This window comes from Mustela putorius, unplaced genomic scaffold, assembly GCF_011764305.1.
Source record: "Mustela putorius furo isolate JIRA1106 unplaced genomic scaffold, ASM1176430v1.1 tig00000695_pilon_pilon_pilon, whole genome shotgun sequence".
NCBI classification, from domain to species: Eukaryota; Metazoa; Chordata; class Mammalia; order Carnivora; family Mustelidae; genus Mustela; species Mustela putorius.
The window spans coordinates 7227341-7246934 of NW_025421447.1; the positions used below are offsets into that span (position 1 = coordinate 7227341).

General features: G+C 58.0%; 2 protein-coding genes across 24 annotated transcripts in view; one reads left to right on the plus strand and one right to left on the minus strand.

Annotated features, from left to right (window-relative positions):
* The window catches only part of LOC101675236, a 20143-nt gene extending 13465 nt beyond the window's left edge, over window positions 1–6678 (minus strand). For 5 of the 11 annotated variants that reach the window (XR_006607656.1, XR_006607655.1, XR_006607657.1 and 2 more), the window contains exons 1-3: window positions 6147–6239; window positions 4686–4770; window positions 4219–4313 (exon numbers count right to left, since the gene is read on the minus strand). Coding sequence is in view for 3 of the 11 variants with exons in the window: in XM_045083336.1 (XP_044939271.1) it covers window positions 1937–3280 (1344 nt within the window). In the remaining 8 variants the exon portion in view is untranslated. Of the gene's footprint in view, window positions 1–647; window positions 4314–4685; window positions 4771–6146; window positions 6246–6483 lie in introns of those variants that run through there. The other 6 variants (XR_006607658.1, XR_006607653.1, XM_045083336.1 and 3 more) reach the window with 5 other exon arrangements.
* CHD3 (chromodomain helicase DNA binding protein 3) overlaps window positions 5751–19594 on the plus strand; it is a 24546-nt gene continuing 10702 nt past the window's right edge. For 8 of the 13 annotated variants that reach the window (XM_045083311.1, XM_045083321.1, XM_045083317.1 and 5 more), the window contains exons 1-19: window positions 5751–6057; window positions 10679–10791; window positions 11276–11446; window positions 11674–11798; window positions 13003–13286; window positions 13407–13537; window positions 13707–13857; window positions 14035–14228; window positions 14495–14728; window positions 14923–15126; window positions 15481–15692; window positions 16624–16755; window positions 17136–17235; window positions 17605–17796; window positions 17961–18161; window positions 18488–18625; window positions 18851–18972; window positions 19130–19303; window positions 19432–19573. In XM_045083311.1, coding sequence (XP_044939246.1) covers window positions 5790–6057; window positions 10679–10791; window positions 11276–11446; window positions 11674–11798; window positions 13003–13286; window positions 13407–13537; window positions 13707–13857; window positions 14035–14228; window positions 14495–14728; window positions 14923–15126; window positions 15481–15692; window positions 16624–16755; window positions 17136–17235; window positions 17605–17796; window positions 17961–18161; window positions 18488–18625; window positions 18851–18972; window positions 19130–19303; window positions 19432–19573 — 3288 coding nt within the window. In that variant the 5' untranslated portion in view covers window positions 5751–5789. Of the gene's footprint in view, window positions 6058–8889; window positions 9355–10678; window positions 10792–11275; window positions 11447–11673; window positions 11799–13002; window positions 13287–13406; window positions 13538–13706; window positions 13858–14034; window positions 14229–14494; window positions 14729–14922; window positions 15127–15480; window positions 15693–16623; window positions 16756–17135; window positions 17236–17604; window positions 17797–17960; window positions 18162–18487; window positions 18626–18850; window positions 18973–19129; window positions 19304–19431; window positions 19574–19594 lie in introns of those variants that run through there. The other 5 variants (XM_045083315.1, XM_045083314.1, XM_045083312.1 and 2 more) reach the window with 5 other exon arrangements.

The window sequence follows — 19594 nt, forward strand, 5'->3', positions numbered from 1 at the left end:
CCATAAAAATATACGTGGTATTCTGCATATACCAACCAATCCCTGAACAGCACGAGGCCTATGGGTGCTGACCCTTTGTGCAGTGGAAAAACTCTCACCCCTCCCCCCCCATAACATGACTAATGACAGCCTACGGTCGACCAGAGGCCCCAGCAACACCATCAAAGTTGGTTACCCCTATTTTGCATGTTAGATGTACTATATACTATATTCTTATAATAGAGTTGCAAGAAAATACAATGCTATTAAGACAATCATGAGGAAAATACATTTACAGTTCTGTATTTAATGATTCCATAAGTTTATATCATCTGTTTACGAGATGAACCATCTCTCAGTACCTTGGTCTCTACTGCCTGACAGGACGCGACACCCTCGAGACCTTATACACGGTGGATGTGAGTTACTCATACCAGACATTAAAAATGAAAAGACAGCACGTGGTCTCTAAGTGTTTTTGTGCATAAGTTCGAACTTAAAAAAAAAAAGATGTGCGTGATATTTTCAGGTAGCAAATGATAAAATCGTACCTGTGTGTATTTTACGCACTTGTGAAATACCTATACTTTTCTTAATTTTTTCGATGTTTCTAGGCTATAGAGCACATTGCAAGTTTTTTTTTTTCAAAATATTGCACATCTCCAAAATATCTTCCAATATATTTATTGAAAAGAATCTGCACATACGTGGACCCGCGCAGTTCAAATCCATGCTGTTCAAAGGCTTATAACTTTCCACGAACCAAAAAAGATTAGAAGCTCTTGCTCTGGGTACGTTTCTTGCTTTTGCATTAAGGAAATAATCTTCTTGTGGTTAAGGAGACCCTCACAGTTTTCTTCTAGTTCTTTCTTAGCGGGAGGGGGGCGTCTGATTTCTGGTTTGCATTTCACAGGCTGCGTGCCCAAGTTCCTTGTTCTCACCTTAATGGTCTTAGTAAAAACAAAAACCATCCTCCCCTAGCTGTGAGTCATATGGCATTTTAATTTTGTACTGATTTTTAGTTTTTCAAGTACAGAGGGATGGAACAAGGCAGGGAGAGGTGGACACCGGCAGGTGGGGAGACGGGTGGCCAGGGATGGGGAGACGTGCAGGCCCAGATAAAAGGCATAAGGACGGACACACAGACAGGCTGGGGGTGGGGGGGATGAGTGACAGGGAGGCCGATGAGAGCGCCAGGAGAGACGCGGCTGGACAAACAGGTGTGGGGAGAAAGAGAAGGCAGACAGACCGAGGCAGGAGGAGATCGAGGAGAGAGAGAAGACAAAGTGACAACAGTGTCTGAGGCCGCACGCGGCTGTGTGACGGATAAATGCCATCACATCCATTACTGCAGGCAGACAGGGAGAATCCAGCAGACAGATGGGGTGATGGAGGGATGCAGGCCAATCAGACAGAAGAGGGGGAAGGTGGCCAATCAGAGGGACGCTCGAATGCAGCCCAAGACAGACAGCTGAGGGGAAAGACAGAACCGAGAAAAGAGAAGTGAGAAAGGGCGGGTGGGAAAGGGGCCAGAGGCCCAGAGGCCGGGGCTGCCACAGTGTGGTTCAGGAACGCGGGCAGGGAAAGAGCAGTGCGTCCTGTGCAGAAGTTTCCTTGTCGTCCCCCTGGAGAGACCCACACAGAGGCTGTGTCTTTGTTCCCCCCAAGGACTGAGCCTCCCCATCCCCAAGGTGCCCGCCGGAAGGAGGCAGAGGGAGAAAAGTTGTAGGAGGAAGCGGTGTTTCAGATCGGGAGGAGGCCGTGCTCGTTGCCCGGGCCCAGGGGTGGAGAATCAGAGGCCTGTGAAGGCTGTACACGCCACGTGTACACGGACGTGCCAGGGAGGCAGGGCAGGCCCGCACTCTGCATGCACACGAGCTGGGCCCGTGGGCTCACTTAGTAACCACACCTGACGGATGGACGCGGTACTTTTCAGGTCCTCGGGGGCCCCCATGTCCTATCTCAGCTGATGCATGGCTGGGCCGTGAGGGGACTGGTGGCGCTTGGTTCTCTGCAGGCAGTTCCCTACACAGAGGAGAAGCCCCTGGGAGGGACAGGTGCGCCCCAGGTCCCGGCAGCATGAGCAAGCCACAAGCAGCCGGTCAGCCAGGAAGACAGGTGCCCTAGAGTAGAAGCGAGAAGATGGGACAAGAACCGGCAGGCCCAGTGACAAAGGGACGGAGAAAGAAGCATTGGGCAGGACTGGGAGAGGAGGAGAAAGAAGGGCAGCAAATGGCGGGGAGGCGGGGAGACTGAGATCCTCGGAGACCCTCGTATGGCACGACGTCCGATAAGCACCAAGTGGCGGCTGCCTCAGGGACAGGGGCAGGGGACTGGCGGGGAGGGGCAGGGGGTGGAGGGATGCACCAAGATGACGAGAGAAGAAAGGCAGGTGGAGATGTGGACCCAATGTGGCCGGAGATGTGGCCTGAGCATCGCAGAGGCCAGAGATAAGACACAGCAGAAGCAGGCCCGCCTCGAGTGAAGGCCAGCAGTAGGGAAAGGCAAGGCGGGCGGTGCGACAGGAAGGCCCAGAGATGTCAGGGCAAGGGAGTCGCTGACAGCTTTGGGGTAGTGAGGCCACCTCCTCCGTGGAGCCCAAGTGGAGGTGCAGCCGGAGGAAAAGGAGGCGAGCACTGGATGGGGCAGGGGGGCGGCCAGCAGCAGCAGAGCAGGCTGGGCAGACCGGCGAGCAGACGGACGCTCGGGGAGGCGAGCAGAAAATTGCGGACTTACCAGGCATACACAAGGGGAGGAACACGGAGAGGAGAAAGATAAGAGGCAAACCCAGATAGGGAGGCATGGCAGGGCCTGGAAGGTAGACAAACCAAGAGATGAAGGCTAAAAAAGTGACAGAGACAGGCAGGCGGGGAGACAGATGGCTGGAGAGAGAGCGGTGGGCAAACAGCCAGGAGAGCAGACAGACAACCAGAGAACGAGGCTGCCAGCCAGTCAGGGAGGAGCAGACAGGCAGGCAGGCAGGCAGACACCAGAACAGGACGAGCAGGTAGAGAGGCAGGCGGGAGCCAGGATCCAGGGAGGCAAAGTGAGAGAGGTCGGTGGGAGAGAAGAGACGAGAGGAGAGGCGGGTGGGCGGAGGGGGACGTGGACAGAAGAGAGAAGGGCGCCCACGAGCAGATCCACAGGCAAAGCACACTTGCAGGAATGACGAATGTGGGGACAGGGACGCACCTGCAGCTCCTGGCACATGGCGGCGGGCGGGCAGGGGTGCACGGCCCACGGGAGGGGGCGCCGAGGCAGGCAGGCTGCGACGCACCCGGTGTGCAGGGGTGGCCCACATCCACGTGGGGACACTCCTCCCCGACACACACCGAGGAGCTGGGGAGAGGAGGGAGCCAGGCACATGAGAGGAGAGACAGACACATGGAGGCAGAGCCCGGAAGACAGAAGTAAACAGAAACAAGACAGAGGTGGAAAGTCACTTAGAGGTGACAGAGCCTGAGAGCCTGGAGGGAGGCCCGGGAGTCAGTGTTGGTGAGGAAATAAAGTCACCCATACAGAGAAGCCCTGCCACAAAAAGAGGGCGATACCCAGATGGCCTTGCACAAAGGGACCGGAGAAGGAACAGGACAGAACCGTACAGAGGAGGGATAGGAGGTAGACTTGGCGCAGGACTGACACAGGAGGAGGCCGGGAGACTCCCAAAGGCCGGGTTAAGAAAAAGACAGAGCTCCTGGCTCGGTCAAGTGCATCAGTGTGTGCGTATGGGGGGTGGTGCATCAATAAAGAATTTTCTAGCCTCCTAAGCAAAACTGGCACAGGATTCCCTGTCATTCCTACTTTCTGTCTGCTGCCTACCTACCCCTCCCGCCTGAGGTGCTCCTGAGCACTGCTGGGCCTGCAGGAGAGTGGGGGGACGGTAGCTCCACTCAAGGGGCAGAGAAATAACCCAGAAGAGAAAGGGCTCCCCGGGGCAAGGGAGGGGAAGCAAGGAGAGGCAAAGGGAGATCAGAAGAATGGGAAGAAGCTGGAGTTAGGAGAGGTGACAAAGACGGAAAAGGGTAGAAAGGAGCTTTTTGCCCTCCTTCCTTTGCCGGCCCTGTTCAAGAGGCAAGTTTTAGAGGACTTCTCAGCTGGATCTCCGGATGAGAGAGCTACCTTGAGACTCCTTTCCAACCTTCCATACGATTCCCGGCTCCACTCCTAAGATAAACACTGGGGTACGGTGGGACATCATGGGCCAGGCAAGTGGGATGAAAATGCCAGGGGGACCCCTACCTCTGTTTCTCAGTCCCAGAGACTTTCCTGTTTCACGGTACCTCAGTTTCTTCTACTGTACCAGTGTCGGAGATCATGGAGAAAAGGGAAATAGACTGCAAAGGGAAAAAAGAGAAAACAATTTCACAATTTCTCCAACTTGACTCTTTCTCTTTATTCTAAAAATCTGTACTCCTGATCCCTAAATTAATTTCCCAAGTCAGATGAATTTTATCGTTGAGCCATGGGGGGAGGGGAGGGCGAGGTAAAGCAGAAAGGAGTGCAGATAGAATTTACAATTATAAATCACCAAAAAGCCTGGGCAAAGGGGAGAATCAAACATGGACTCCTTTGAAAAAAAAAAAACAAAAACCTCAATCATCGTATCTATTCATATCTCTCCCCCAAAAGTCACTAGAATTTCTGTCACTTTTTTAAAAGAAAGGGGAGAAAAACCCAGCCCCGCTCCTCACTTGAAGGATACGTACACAATTAAATGCGTTTTGACTCCAGTGAGGTATGCAGAAACAGAGTTATATATAAACATATATTTCATCTTTTCCTTTTCAATGCCTGAAGGGGAAAAAAAAAAAAGCCTTCACATCAAACCACTCCCTTCTGAAGTATTCAGAAAAAAAAAAAAAAGCTTTTCTTTAAGAGAAGGGAGGTGGGGAGGAAGAGACTAGTAAAGAAAAGAAAAATATTTAAATCTAGTTGGACTAGTATCTAACTAGTTAACCTTTAACAATTTATGCTGATGTCAGACTGAGCATGAGTACTGATTAATGCCCCCCCTCAAATATTTTTTTAAAGGGGGGGAGTTAGAAAGAGCAGCCATTTTTGTTTTATGCAGAAATCCTTCATGCCCCCCCCAACGCGCGCACACACACTCACACACACACTCACACACACACAGTACACAAGGAAAATATCTCTATTAATCTGTGCACTAATCAGTTATGAAAAAAGGGAGAAATTTGTGGGTTTCTGGGTAGAGGCTTGGAGATGGGGGTGTAACAGGGGAGGAGAATGGGGGGGTGAAAACTGAAATATTAAGCCAGCCATTTTGTTTTAAAAGGGGATTTTTCCCCCCTCTCCCTTTCTTCATGGAGGGGGTGGCGGTGCTGGGGGGGGGTTGTTTTAAAAATAATTTCAAGGCGGCCATCTTAGTGCCTCAGCTCTGAGAAATATTTCTGAGCGCCCCCCTCAGAATTTAAATATATTTAAAGCAACGGAGAGGGGGGCAGAGAGAAGTCGAAAACTTTTATATATATATATATATTTTTAATCCCCCTTTCTTGTTCTCTTGGGAGGAAGGGGAGAGGGGGAAAAAAAGTCTCTCAATTTTTTCCAAGACAATTTTTGGGGGTGGTTCGGCCCCCCTCCTCAGCCGGCGGCCCCGAGGGGGGGTTCTGGAGGGGGGTGGCCCGGGGGTTTGGGGGGCTGGGGGAGGCGGTGGGGAGGAGGAGGACGCCGCCGCCGAAGAGGAGGAGGAGGAGGAGGAGGAGGAGGAGGAGGAGGTGGTGGTGGTAGCGGTGGGGGAGGCGGGCGGGCGGTGGGTGGGGGGGTGGTGGGGGGGCCAGAGCCACAGGATGGCTTCCCCTCTGAGGGACGAGGAGGAGGAGGAGGAGGAGATGGTGGTGTCGGAGGAGGAAGAAGAGGAGGAAGAAGAGGGCGACGAGGAGGAGGAGGAGGTGGAAGCGGCCGACGAGGACTACGAGGAGGACGACGACGAGGGAGCGCTCGGGCGCGGGCCGGGCCACGACCGGGGCCGCGACCGCCACAGCCCCCCCGGCTGCCACCTCTTCCCGCCGCCGCCGCCGCCGCTGCCCCCGCCGCCGCCGCCGCCCCCGCCGCCAGGTAAGCGGCCGCCCCGACTCCCCCCCGCACCCCCCCAGCCCGAGCGGGAGCCGTGGGCGCGCGAGGCCGGGTGGGGGCGAGGCACCCACCGCGCGGCCGAGCCGAGGCGAATCCGGGGCGCGGGGCGCCAGTCTCGGGCCCGGGGCCCAGCGGCTGGCCGGCCGGCGGCGGGCGGGCCGGGCGGCGGCGGGCGGGCGGGCGGGCTGCGGCGGCCGCCGCGGGGCCAGGCCTCTTCCCCTCCCCCGTCGCACCCCTCCCCCGCCGCCGCCGCCGCTACCGCCGCCGCAGCCTCCGCCGCTGCCGCCGCCACCGCCGCCGCCGCCGCCGCCGCCCGGGCTAGAGAGCGCTGGGCGCGAGCTGCGCGCGCGGACCGGGCCACTCGGTCGCGGCTTTCGGGGGAGGAGGAGGAGGAGATTTTTTTTTTACCCTCGGCGGGGAGGGGGTAGGCAGGAAACGGCCGCGGCGAAGCCAGGGCCCCCTCCCTGGCCGAGCGAGGGACCGCGGAGACCCTGGCGGCCGGACGGCGGCGTGGAGGAGGGGCGCGTGGGGGAGGGGCGGCCGCGCGGGCGCCCCTGGGGCTCCGGCCCGAGTGGGGTTGCACTGAGGTAACGGGGGGTTTCCGCGTGTGGAGCGGACCGCGGGCCTAAGCAACACCCCCCTCAGGACTGGGGGGACGGGGGCCGGGGGCAGGGGTCGGTCTCCATCGGACCCCCACCTGCGGGGACCCCGGTGCCCGCCAACTCCGGGGCGTGCGATGGCACGTGGGGGAGGGGTCGCGTGAATGTCTGCGGCCGGCTGGGGACCGGGGGCAGGTGGTGGCCGCACTCCACGCAGACCACTTCCTGGAGTCAGACTTGCTCCTGCCGCCTGTTCCCCCAGCTCGTCCCGGGGAGAGCACTCCTTTAAGATTGGGGAGCGCAGGGAGAGTGTCTGGGAAACCAGATGCCCCCAACTCCACCCCCTTTATCTGCACTCTGCTCCGGGCTCTTTTGTGTCAAGTGCGCCCCCCCCCCCCGTGTGACCCCGTCAGTCTGGGGTGGCCGAGCTGCCCAGCTGTGACTCTCACGTGGCTGCCATTCACTGTCACTCTCTCGCGGAAACCACCCGCGCCTTGATCACGCTGGGGGGCGTGAACTGCCCACCCAGCTGTTGTGCAGCTTGACCATCACTGGGCACCTCTCCCCGGGGATGACAAGTCACCCGGGCCACTCTCTGGGCAGTTCCCCCAGGGGTGGAAGGAGCACATTGCTGCCTCGCATGGTGGGGGGGCAGCAACGGCCCCACTCAGACCACCCTCCTAGTGGAGTGATTTCTAACCTTTTTGAGGACAGGGGAGCACTCTGGGGGTGCTCACATCTGCTGGGGGCGTGAAAGGGGACATCCAGACCCCCAGGCCTCGGTGCCACGCAGCACAAATCCACCAAACTTCAGGACGCTCTTTGTAAAACTGTCACATTGATCTGTGTGGGTGATGTAGCAAATGTCCCTGTTCAATTGAGAGCACCTTTGAAAGGAGTATGGGGTGTCTTCTTGGGGGGGGGCGGAGGGGGGTGCGTGTTTGATGGAAACAGGGACACCCCCCCCCCAGGCTTGTCTGAAAAAGGGAAAAGTTTTTACAGAGTTATCCCAGAGAACCTATGGATTTGCAAGAGGGAGAAGGGATAAAAAATCGTGGGGAGGGGGATGCCTGGAGCAGGGCAGACGCAGCAAAGAAGAGAAAGAAAGGATGTCAGGTTGTGTCAGGGCCCGATTTGTGCGGCTAAGTGGAATGTGGTATTTGGGGGTTTCTGATCCCGGATTTGGGGATGTGAGAGAGAGCGAGGGGCATGAAATAATCTGAGGTCGAGGTGGGTCTTTGTGTCAGTTCCTCCCTCCCCCTCTTTCCCTCTGTTCTCTCAACAGCCGAGAAGAAACGTCAAATGTTTTTTAAAAAAAAATTGTATTTGAAATGAAAACCCACCTCCTCGCTCTCCTGGGGGCCGTTGCATCCCCGCCCCCCTTTCAGCCCTCCGAGTCCAATGAGTGACCCAGATGCAGCCCCTCAGATGACTTTCGGAGGCAAAACTTTGGGGAAATATTTTTGGTTCGCTCGTTATTTCGGTCTACCTAAGTGCGGGCAAAAATAAGCCTCCTGGAAGGAAATGTGTGCGGGCCGCCCTCCCTCATCCTTCTCGGGAGTGTGAATTTGCGCGTCTTAGACGTCTATTGTTTTTCATTCTGACGGCTTTGATTCTCACCATTTTGTTTTACATTCTTACCCAAGACCGATTTTATCCCTTCCCCCCTTCTCGGCTCCTTACATTGTTAAACGTTTAAAATAATAGCGCTTGTGTTGGTGGGGGAAGGGAACAGGAAGCCCAAAACTCATTTCTTCTCCCTCCCCCTTCTGGCAAGTCTCGAGAAATAATATAACATAATATATAGATGTGATTCCTTGGGGGTGGGGGTGGGGAATGATTGTGGGTGGTGCGGAAAATTCTGGTAGTTTCTTTGCAAAAGCTCTGAAAATACAAACCCACCCCCTGCGTGCAGTACGCATGTGCAGCAGACCTATTATGGTGGTGCGTTGTGGGGGAGGGAGGGGAATTTGAGAAAAAATAAATATATGTGTGAGAGATTGATGGTGAGATTAGAGGGAGAGCGGGGCGGGCGGGAGGCGCGGCCTGGGCCCGGCTCCGCCCGCCTCCCCCCCCCCCACCGCCCCGGCGCGCCAGGCCCCGCCCCCGCCGCGCGCCGCCCCCCGCCCCCGCTCGCTTCCCGGGATCAGAGCCGGGGTGTGGGAGAGTCTGGGCGCCGGGCCAGCATTGAGTGGCTGCTGAGACCGAGGTTGGGACTTGGGTTTGCTTTATTGCCCTCCCTTTCCCTTCCTCGCCGCTCCGCGCTGCCTCTCCCCGCCGCAGCCGCCGGCCTCCCGAATTCGGGAGCCTCCTGCCGGGGCGGGGAGGGCGACGAACTGGCGGCTGAGGTCCCCGGGGCAGGTGCCCCAGACCCCCGCGGGGCGGGTGGTGGCCCAGGCCTCGTCCCTGACGCCGAGCCAGTTGGCCTGCTCTGCCACCGCCCCGGCGGCCTCCGTTTCCATGTTCACATTAAGCGACGTCCCGGGAGTTGGGGAGAGCTGGCTGCTGGGGGCGGGCGGGGGGGGGGGAGGGACCGTGGCGTCTACTGACTTCCTACTCCAGTCTTCACGCTCTTCGCACGCCCGGGGACTGCTGCACGCCCCGCCCCCCCCTTCCCCGGCCCTGGCCTACAGGGTGATCCTGCACCAGAAGACACAGGATACTGGCGTTCTGAGGACAGGTAGCTTCTGAGGACAGGTAGCGAGGAAGGAGGCGCTGGGATCCCCAGGCAGTGGAAGCCGTGTTAATTGTGGCTAATTTTCCCTTGGCTGTTGTGGGCCGAAGGATTGTGTGTCCTAGAGCAAGGGGCTGGGCCAGACCCAGGCTTACCTCCTGCGGGGAGCAGGACAGGTCTGGCTGGTTAGTCTAGTGCCTCCTGGGGGGGCGAGGAGGCCAAGCAGGGCCCAGGTCTGTGGCATCTGTGTCCTCCCCAAACCCGAGGTCAGGGTCATGGAGAATTGGGCTAGGGGACACATCAGGGAAGCCCCTGCCCTGATAGAGACATCTAGAGAGAAAGTCCGGGACCTAGGCTTGCTGAAAGCAAGTAGAGGCAGCAGTCTGGATTTGTGCTCAGGCCTGTGTTCGTGTGTGCGTCTGAGAATGCATATGCTGGGTGTGTCTTTGTTTCCAGCTTTGTTTGGGTCTCCCCTGCTGCTTCTGTATGAATGGGACTAAATTTGGAGGCGAAGGGTGAGACCAGGGGACAAAGGGGAGGGGTCCTGAGTTCTCCTAGGGAGCAGGGTTATGGAAATAGATTTGAGGGGAGGTTCCAGGCTACTTGGGAAGAGGAGGAATGCTTAGGTAATTCAGAGACTGCTCCCTGTAGGGTTAGGGTGTGATGGACGAGCCAGACGCTGCGGTCCTGCGGGCAAGATGTGAAAATGACTGGCAGGGACTTCTTTTCCTCCAGGGCCATGTTAGGGTGACGGGAGGCTTGGCGATTGTCTGAGGAAGTATAAATAGAGGCCTCCCTCATGGCGGAAGGGATGTGAGGGCCCCGGGTGTTAGTGTGAGATCCCAGGTGTCCACCTTTGGCTCTCCCGTCTCAGCATCTGGCTTAGGGAGCTGCCAGCTTGTGTCTCCCCACTCCAAGTGCTGGGGTCAGGCCAGGCCAGCAGCTGGGCATGGCTTCCCCAGTTCCCGGGCAGGATGCCAGCTGGCTAAGTGAGGGGGAAGGCAGGAGGAGCCCTGGCGGCGACTGAAAGGACCTGCCACAGTCCGAGCCCATGGCCTAGAGCCTGCTCCCTTGTTAGTAGGAGGAGAGAGGAGGGAGTGGTTTGGCTGCTCTTCCCTTCTGACCCCTGACCTCCCATTCAGAACCCAAGCGTCCCAGAGTACTCGAAACACTCTCTGTTTGCACCCGGTGAAGGGAGGCGAGGTTTGGAGGAGTTAATGCCCTAGTTCCTAGAGAGTGGGAACAGGAGAGGTGAGGAGGGCTGAGGTCTAGGGGCTACCGAGCCGGGGAACCTGGAGGCTTAGGTTTTCTGGTGCTCTCTGCTCCAAAGATAAGGATGACATCCGGCTGCTGCCTTCAGCTTTGGGTGTAAAGAAGAGAAAACGAGGACCCAAGAAGCAGAAGGAGAACAAACCAGGAAAACCCCGGAAACGCAAGAAGCTTGTAAGTGTGAAGGACTCCTGTCTCCACGCAAGGCTCAGCAGACCATTCCCAGGCACCTACATTTTCTCGAATTTTCTCCGTCCCTCCTGATTATTCTATTCTGGGGTGGAGGGTGGAGGGTAGGGGGCATCCGGGAGTCGGAGGTCTGACGCCCCCTCCCCACTCCGGCTCAGGACCCCAGCATCAGAGCCCCGGGTGTCCACGTGACTCGCCTTAGCACCCTGGAGCCCCCGTTGAGAGCAGGCTATGGGCACGGACTGCATGCTTCCAGAGCCTAGCAGCCCCACGTCTCCTTGCCAGTTTGTTCAGTTCCGCGTGCCTCAGTTTCCTTATCTGCAAAAAAAAAGCAGATTAAAAATAGATAAGTTTCTATTTCCAGAAAATTGTTGTGAAGATTAAAAGGGATAATACATGTTATGGGCTAAGAACAGTTCCTGGCACATGGTAGGACTGAAGAAATGTTATTTTTATTTCTCTCCCTCAGGACAGTGAGGAGGAATTTGGCTCCGAGCGCGATGAGTACCGGGAGAAGTCAGAGAGCGGGGGCAGCGAATATGGAATGGGACCAGGTCGGAAACGGAGGCGGAAACACAGAGAAAAAAAGGAAAAGAAGACCAAGCGGCGGAAAAAGGGGGAGGGAGATGGAGGACAAAAGGTGAGTAGGATTGGGGGGGACACACATCAGTGTTGAAGATGGGGCTGGGGACAGAGCGCACCAAGGAGGGGGTGCTCAGTGGAGAAGCTAGAGAATTCGCCCCAGAGCCTCAGCTACAAGCTATGGGGAGGGAGGGAGGCATGTGGGCGGCCCAGGAGGGGGCCGGAGAAGCGCCTGCCTCAAGGAACCCCTGCCCCGAAAGCCCCATGACACCTTGTCACTCGCAGCAGGTAGAACAGAAGTCGTCCGCTACTCTGCTTCTGACCTGGGGCCTGGAGGACGTGGAACATGTGTTCTCCGAGGAGGACTACCACACGCTCACCAACTACAAAGCCTTCAGCCAGTTCATGAGGTAGGATTGGCCGGTGGACACTTCCGGGGGTGGGGGTGGGGGGTCTGCGGAGCCGCATAAACTCTTGGATGCTGCTCCCCAGAGAAACGCACGGCACAGAACTTGAGAGGACCCTGGTCGCCTCAGGGTGCAGGGACCCCGGTCAGGATCCCTTCACAAGAGGATGGCAGGGGGGCAGTCATGATTCCAGTGCTGGGTTCGGAAGCCCTAGTGACAGAAGACAGTGAGGGCTGATGGCCCTCTATGCCCCAAACATTCCGGCTCCCCCCGCAGGACTTCTCTTTCCACTGAAACAGAGAGAAATGAGTGTTGCCCAATTTCCTTTGCTCAGTTATCAAGTCATTTCTATCCTTGGCTTAGGACCCCGTGATTAACAGTCACGCCCCACTGGCTGTGGAGCCTGGGCTTTGGGGACACCCCCGCCCCCTGAGTAGAGTAGATGATAGCAGAGTGGCCCAAGCCTGGCGAGTGTTCCCTCCTTGTCGTCAGTACCCTGTCTCTCCTGCCTCACTGCTGAGAACCGTGCTGCTGTGAGCACCGTGGTCACCCATGTCCTCACAAAAGTCTGCCATCCCGCCACAGAGCCTAACCCACCTGGCCTGTCAGACTGCACGTGCTAGGGCCCATGGAACTTGCTGGAAAATGCAGAGAATCCTGGCAACTCATGGTATCATCACAAGGATGAAACATGACCTCACTAACATACGTGATAGGATCTTACAAACTGGAAAAGATTGGAAGCGTTTTTATCAACATCTTTGTTTTATCTTTTCTCATCTGCTGCGTGTGTACGTTTCCTTTCTCCTCGTACGTGTTCTTGGTTTTTATTATTTTTTTTCTCTCTTTTTTTAAAGGTTTCATTTATTTATTTGACAGAGATCACAAGTAGGCAGAGAGGCAGGCAGAGAGAGAGGAGGAAGCAGGCTTCCCGCTGAGCAGAGAGCCCAATGCGGGGCTCAATCCCAAACCCTGAGATCATGACCAGAGCTGAAGGCAGAGGCTTAACCCACTGAGCCACCAGGCGCCCCTGTTTTTTTCTCTCTTAAGCTCTATATCGGGTTACCTTTAAAGCGAGGTCGTTCCTGACGGGTCTTTGCCTCCCGGCCCAGGAGCGCGAGCACAAATGCAGACTCAGCCCCTGAGGGGTATGGCGGAGTCCGGACCATCTGTGAAGGTCCCCTGTCCTCTGCTCCTGCATTTACAGGCCCCTGATCGCGAAGAAGAATCCTAAGATCCCAATGTCTAAGATGATGACCATCCTCGGGGCCAAGTGGAGAGAGTTCAGTGCCAACAATCCCTTCAAGGGGTCGGCAGCTGCGGTGGCGGCGGCGGCGGCGGCAGCAGCCGCAGCTGTGGCCGAGCAGGTGTCAGCTGCCGTGTCATCGGCCGCCCCCATAGCACCTTCCGGACCCCCCACCCTCCCACCACCTCCTTCTGCCGATACCCAGCCCCCACCCATCCGAAGAGCCAAAACCAAAGAGGGCAAAGGTGAGGCCCCCCCGCCCCCGTTTAGGACCACTGTCCAGGGGTTCTGAGGCCTCCGTGAACTGCGTTATTTCAGGACGTCGTGACGTCCGACGGGTCTCCCTCACCCTGCTCCTCCTTCAGGTCCAGGCCATAAAAGGCGGAGTAAGAGCCCCCGAGTGCCTGATGGACGCAAGAAGCTTCGGGGAAAGAAGATGGCGCCCCTGAAAATCAAGCTTGGGCTGCTGGGTGGCAAGAGGAAGAAGGGAGGCTCGGTGAGTGGCCCGTCCCTGTCGGCTAAGCGCCCCGGCATGGAGGGGGGGCGGTCAGGGTCCAGGGGTCCAGACACAGGGGTCCTTGAGGGAAGCTGGAGCAGGAGCCGGAGGCCTGGGGAGGGGAGCGCGGTGAAGCCGGCCTCCCTGACCGCCCCGGGGCTCCGGGCAGTATGTCTTGCAGAGTGATGAGGGCCCCGAGCCGGAGGCCGAGGAGTCAGACCTGGACAGCGGCAGCGTCCACAGCGCCTCGGGCCGGCCGGACGGGCCTGTCCGCACCAAGAAGCTCAAGAGAGGCCGGCCAGGGAGGAAGAAGCGGAAGGGTAAGGGGTACCAGCTGTGTGTCACCTTGTCCATCTGGCCACCTGTCATCCCTTGAGGGCCCCTTTTGTATCCCCTTCTAACTGCTTTGTTCAGCCTTTCTCTCCCCCATCACTTCTCTCTCTCTCTTTCTCTCTCTCCCCTTCTGTGCCCTTTGCCTGCCCTGGTATACATGACAGTCCTGGGCTGTCCCGCAGTGGCCGGGGAGGACGAGGTTGACGGCTACGAGACGGATCACCAGGATTACTGCGAGGTGTGCCAACAGGGTGGGGAAATTATTCTGTGCGACACCTGCCCTCGTGCCTACCACCTCGTCTGCCTTGATCCGGAGCTGGACCGGGCTCCCGAGGGCAAATGGAGCTGCCCCCACTGCGTGAGTACCTGCTGCCCCCTCCCCCTGGGGACCCACCTGTCTGCTTGCTGCCCCCAGATGCCTGGCTTTCTCGGTGGCCAGCCCCCTCCCCCATCCCTCTGCTCCCTCCTTGACGTGTCTGGAGACGGAGGTGTCCCGTTCCTTTGTTCCCGCCCGCCTCCTTTGCCCTTCTAGCAGTCAGGTGTCCCGTGTCTGTCCCTGGCTTCCGGTCTCACTGCCCGTCTTCTCCTTTCTGTCCATCTCCACGTCTGGCCTTGGCCTCCCAGGAGAAGGAGGGTGTGCAGTGGGAGGCCAAGGAGGAGGAGGAGGAGTACGAGGAGGAGGGAGAGGAAGAAGGGGAGAAGGAGGAGGAGGACGACCACATGGAGTACTGCCGCGTGTGTAAGGACGGGGGCGAGCTCCTGTGCTGCGACGCGTGTATCTCCTCCTACCACATTCACTGTCTGAACCCGCCCCTGCCTGACATCCCCAACGGGGAATGGCTGTGTCCCCGATGCACGGTGAGTCGGCCCTTCCTGCTGGGTTTCCTGGCAGCCCCGACTCTTCCCATCTCTGGAACCCCACTGTCTGGCCCCCCTTTCTGTTCCTGTCCCTGCACTTGGCCTTTGACTCCCTCGTGGGACCCCGAACTCCTCCTCCTCTAACGATGGCACTTTTTCCCCATGTTTCCTCCTTGTGCGCGCCTGTCCCCAAGTGCCCTGTGCTGAAAGGCCGTGTGCAGAAGATCCTGCACTGGCGGTGGGGGGAGCCGCCCGTGTCCGTGCCGGCACCCCAGCAGGCCGACGGGAACCCCGATGCCCCGCCACCCCGTCCTCTTCAAGGCCGATCGGAGCGAGAGTTCTTTGTCAAGTGGGTAGGACTGTCCTACTGGCACTGCTCCTGGGCCAAGGAGCTTCAGGTATGCGGCCTGTCCTTCCCGCTCTGTGGGACCCCCATGCTGTTCGTCTCATTCCTCCCTCCGGCCCCAGACCCTTCGCTTGCTTTGGGCCTCGGGCCCTCATACCCTCCCTCCATCCTCAGTCTCTGCGGGAGTCTCCTTCGGCCTCCACTCCTCCCGCCGCCAGCCTCCCTTTCCATTCTGCCCTCAGTCCAGCCCTCAGTCCACCGTGTTCCTGCTCCCATCAGCCTGTCCTATGCTTGCCCAGTCCGCTGAATGTCTGTCCTCCCCATGCTGCTCCCCCCGGGGGCTGGTCCCCTGTGGTCCTCTTCGGATGCTGGGACCATCTCGTCCCCTCCCTCTGTGCCCCATCAGCTGGAGATCTTCCACTTGGTGATGTACCGGAACTACCAGAGGAAAAACGACATGGATGAGCCCCCGCCCCTGGACTACGGCTCCGGTGAGGATGACGGCAAGAGTGACAAACGCAAGGTCAAGGACCCGCACTACGCGGAGATGGAGGAGAAGTACTATCGCTTTGGCATCAAGCCAGAATGGATGACCGTCCACCGCATCATCAACCACAGGTGAGTCTCCGGCCTCCCACTCATTCACCCATGCTGTTCCCTACCCTACTGCCACTGCCACCCCGCTAGAGGCTGTATCACTGCACCCAGCACCTGGTGCGCCTGCGGGGCTCCAGCTGCGTTTCTCGGGCATCCAGGTGGAGAGAAACCAGACGTAGAGTCCAGGCCCGTGTGACCCCTTCCCTGTGGCCTCTGATCTAATGATCTGCAAGGCTGGGTATCAGGCCACAAAGGCCAACGTGAGAAACACGGTTTAGCCAACCTGTGTTTGTTGTGCTGCTTTCTTCGTGGTGCATGTTACCACCAGACATTGTCCACGCGCATGTTTACTGGGTCGTCACTGCCTTCCGCACCGAGCGTGAGCTCTGTGGACTTGGGGTCCCTTGTCTGTTCGTGCCTCACTGCTGAGTCAGCCCTGCCTGGAACGGGGCCTCCCGCCCAATGGCTGTTTAGTTAAGACTGATTAGACGAAGCCCCAAGGGTTTTCTGGTCGTAGATTTCTTTTTCTTTTTCTTTTTTTAAATTTTAAAATATTATTTTTATTTATTTGACAGCGACAGAGAGATAGCGAGAGCAGGCACAGGAGCAGGGGGAGTGGGAGTGGGAAAGCAGGCTTACCGCCGAGCAGGGAGCCCAATGGGGGGGCTCCCAGATCGCAGAACTCTGGGATCATGACATGAGCCAAAGGCAGACGCCCAACGACTAAGCCACCCAGGCGCCCCTCTGGTCGTAGATTTCCAAGCAGCCATGCTGGAAAGCATAGGGTGGGATTTCAGTCGTCCTAAATTCCCTCCCGGGGGCCCCTCGTTGAGGATGAGGTGACAAAGGCTAGCTGTTGGCTGATCATCGTGTTTATATGATGATTTCTTTCTGATTGTGGTCCATGTTCTTTTTCTCCTCCTGCTCTTTCTCTTGGTCTTCTGCCCCGCAGTGTGGATAAAAAGGGGAATTACCACTATCTCGTGAAATGGCGGGATTTGCCCTATGACCAGTCCACGTGGGAGGAGGATGAAATGAACATCCCCGAGTATGAAGACCACAAACAGAGCTACTGGAGACACCGGTGAGGGGGCCAGGCCGTGGAGTGGAGTCTGAGGACAGGGGAGCGAAAGCCAGCCCCTTGGGCAAGGGGAGGTCCGGGAGGGGCAGAGCCGACCTGAAATCGAGGGCAGTAGCAGCCGGTGCTAGGTTGTCTGGGGTGGGACGGGTGGAGGAAGGAACAGTGTGAGGAACAGACGTCAGGTGCAGTCATGGGGAGAGGGGATGCCGAGGACTGGGGGTGGTGGGCGCTGTTGGCACTGGATGTAAAAGGGGTGAAGGTAAAAACTCTGGAAGAAAGGAACTGTGAGATGTTTAAGGAAAGTGAGAGGGAGGTCTGGAGTGGGTTCAGGAGAGAGCGAGGTTCCGAGGAGCAGGCCTCACTCACACCTGCTCTTCTCCCAGAGAACTGATCATGGGGGAGGACCCCGCCCAGCCCCGCAAGTATAAGAAGAAGAAGAAGGAGCTGCAGGGCGACGGGCCACCCAGTTCTCCTACTAACGATGTAAGTCCTCCCTCTCAGCCTCTCTCCCGTTTCTAGATCTAGGCGATTGCAGATTGCCCTGGGCCTCCAGACAGGACTTCCCCGAAGTTTCAGCAGCCTCCCTGGACGGTGTCCAGCCTGCCCCAAGCATGGCTAGGAGATCGGCCTAAAGGGCCAGAGAGAAGCTTGACGCCCCAGCACCCGGGGCTGCCCCCACCCCTGCTGCCTTCCTCATGCCAGTGCTGGAGGGGGAGGGACCGAGGTCTAGAACTTCCCGTAAGCTCAGGCATCACGGAGGGAACCGTGATCCCGCCTGAGCCTCTGTGCCAGCGAGGGGGGCGGAGGAGCCCTGACCGTCCCCTTGAGCGCTCAGACGTCTTGACTCCACAGCCTACGGTGAAATACGAGAGCCAGCCGCGGTTCATCACAGCCACGGGCGGCACACTGCACATGTACCAGCTGGAGGGCTTGAACTGGCTGCGCTTCTCCTGGGCCCAGGGGACCGACACCATCCTGGCTGACGAGATGGGGCTGGGCAAGACCATCCAGACTATCGTCTTCCTCTACTCGCTCTATAAGGAGGTACTGGACACAGGGGCCCTCGGAGGGACTGGGGAAGGTTCTGGAAGGTGGGAGTGGATGGAGGCTGAGGCCACGGGGGACTGTGGGGAGGCGGGCAGCAACCAGAGGACTGGGGCGACCGCCTCAACCCCTGAATGATGGTCTCCCCAACCCTCAACTCACAGGGCCACACAAAGGGTCCCTTCCTGGTGAGCGCCCCCCTCTCGACCATCATTAACTGGGAGCGGGAGTTCCAGATGTGGGCACCCAAGTTCTACGTAGTGACGTACACGGGTGACAAGGACAGCCGGGCCATCATCCGTGAGAACGAGTTTTCCTTCGAAGACAACGCCATCAAAGGTGGCAAGAAAGCTTTTAAGATGAAGGTATGCCCCTTGAGCTCGTCTACTTGGAGACCCCCAGGTGTTATTTCATTGTCCCCCACTGGCATTTAACTCTCTGAGCTTTCTCCTTCTTTCACCCCCCGCCCCGCTCCTGCCCTGGAGACGTACACTTCTGCCCATGCCGGACATGGGCTAGAGGTTGGGGGCTGTGTCCAGTCATCCCCGGGTGGAGCCCACGTGGCAGGACGTGGTGGCTGGCTCCCCCGGCAGGCGCAGGCAGGACGGGGTGTCCGGGGAAAGCACGGGGCTAGAGGTCTGGGTGCCCGGGCATCGGGTGGCAGCCGCACGGACCATGGCTATGTTGGCAGAGGGAGGCCCAGGTCAAGTTCCACGTTCTGCTGACCTCGTACGAACTGATCACCATCGACCAGGCCGCCCTCGGCTCCATCCGCTGGGCCTGCCTCGTCGTAGACGAAGCCCATCGGCTCAAGAATAACCAGTCCAAGGTGAGTGACACACCCAGACCTCCCAGTCTGGCCCTGCTTGTGAGAAGGAAGGTTCTGGACTTTCTGCAGCCCGGAACAGGGAAGGAGTCCAGGTTGGGTGAGAAGGAGGACTGGAGATTCGGGGCTTGTAATCCCGGACAGAGCACAGAAAAAGTCGGGCTGTGTGGTCCAGCTGCTTGCCACTAACGGGCCCATTCTCCTGCCTCTCCTTGCCTCATTTTCTAGTTTTTCAGGGTCCTCAATGGCTACAAGATAGATCATAAGTTGCTGCTGACCGGGACTCCATTGCAGAATAACCTGGAGGAGCTCTTCCACCTGCTGAATTTCCTCACCCCAGAGAGGTTTAAGTAAGTGACCCCCCCCAGGGTGGTGTGCGGACCTGCGGCGAGGAGGGGCTGAGAACAGGGGCAGGCGGAGGGTTCCCTGAGGTGAAGAACGAAGCCTGAGGCTAGGCACAAAGAACCCGATGGCCTGTTCAGTTCTTTGTCTCCTTCCGCCTGCTAGCAACCTGGAGGGCTTTCTGGAGGAGTTTGCGGACATCTCCAAAGAAGACCAGATTAAGAAGCTGCACGATTTGCTGGGGCCGCACATGCTGCGGAGGCTCAAGGCTGATGTCTTCAAGAACATGCCAGCCAAGACAGAGCTCATCGTCCGGGTGGAGCTCAGCCCCATGCAGAAGTGAGATGAGAGCCGGGCCACCTGGGCCAAGGGGGCTGGGGGTGCTGAGGGCAGCCTTCCAGGAGGCGGCAGCCTCCTCACTTCTCCCCTGGTCCTGTCTCTTCCGCGCCCCGCACCCTGGTGTTCAGGAAATACTACAAGTACATCCTGACTCGGAACTTCGAGGCCTTGAACTCGCGAGGTGGCGGGAACCAGGTGTCGCTGCTCAACATCATGATGGATCTGAAGAAGTGTTGCAACCACCCCTACCTCTTCCCTGTGGCGGCCATGGTGACGCACACACGGGGGGCT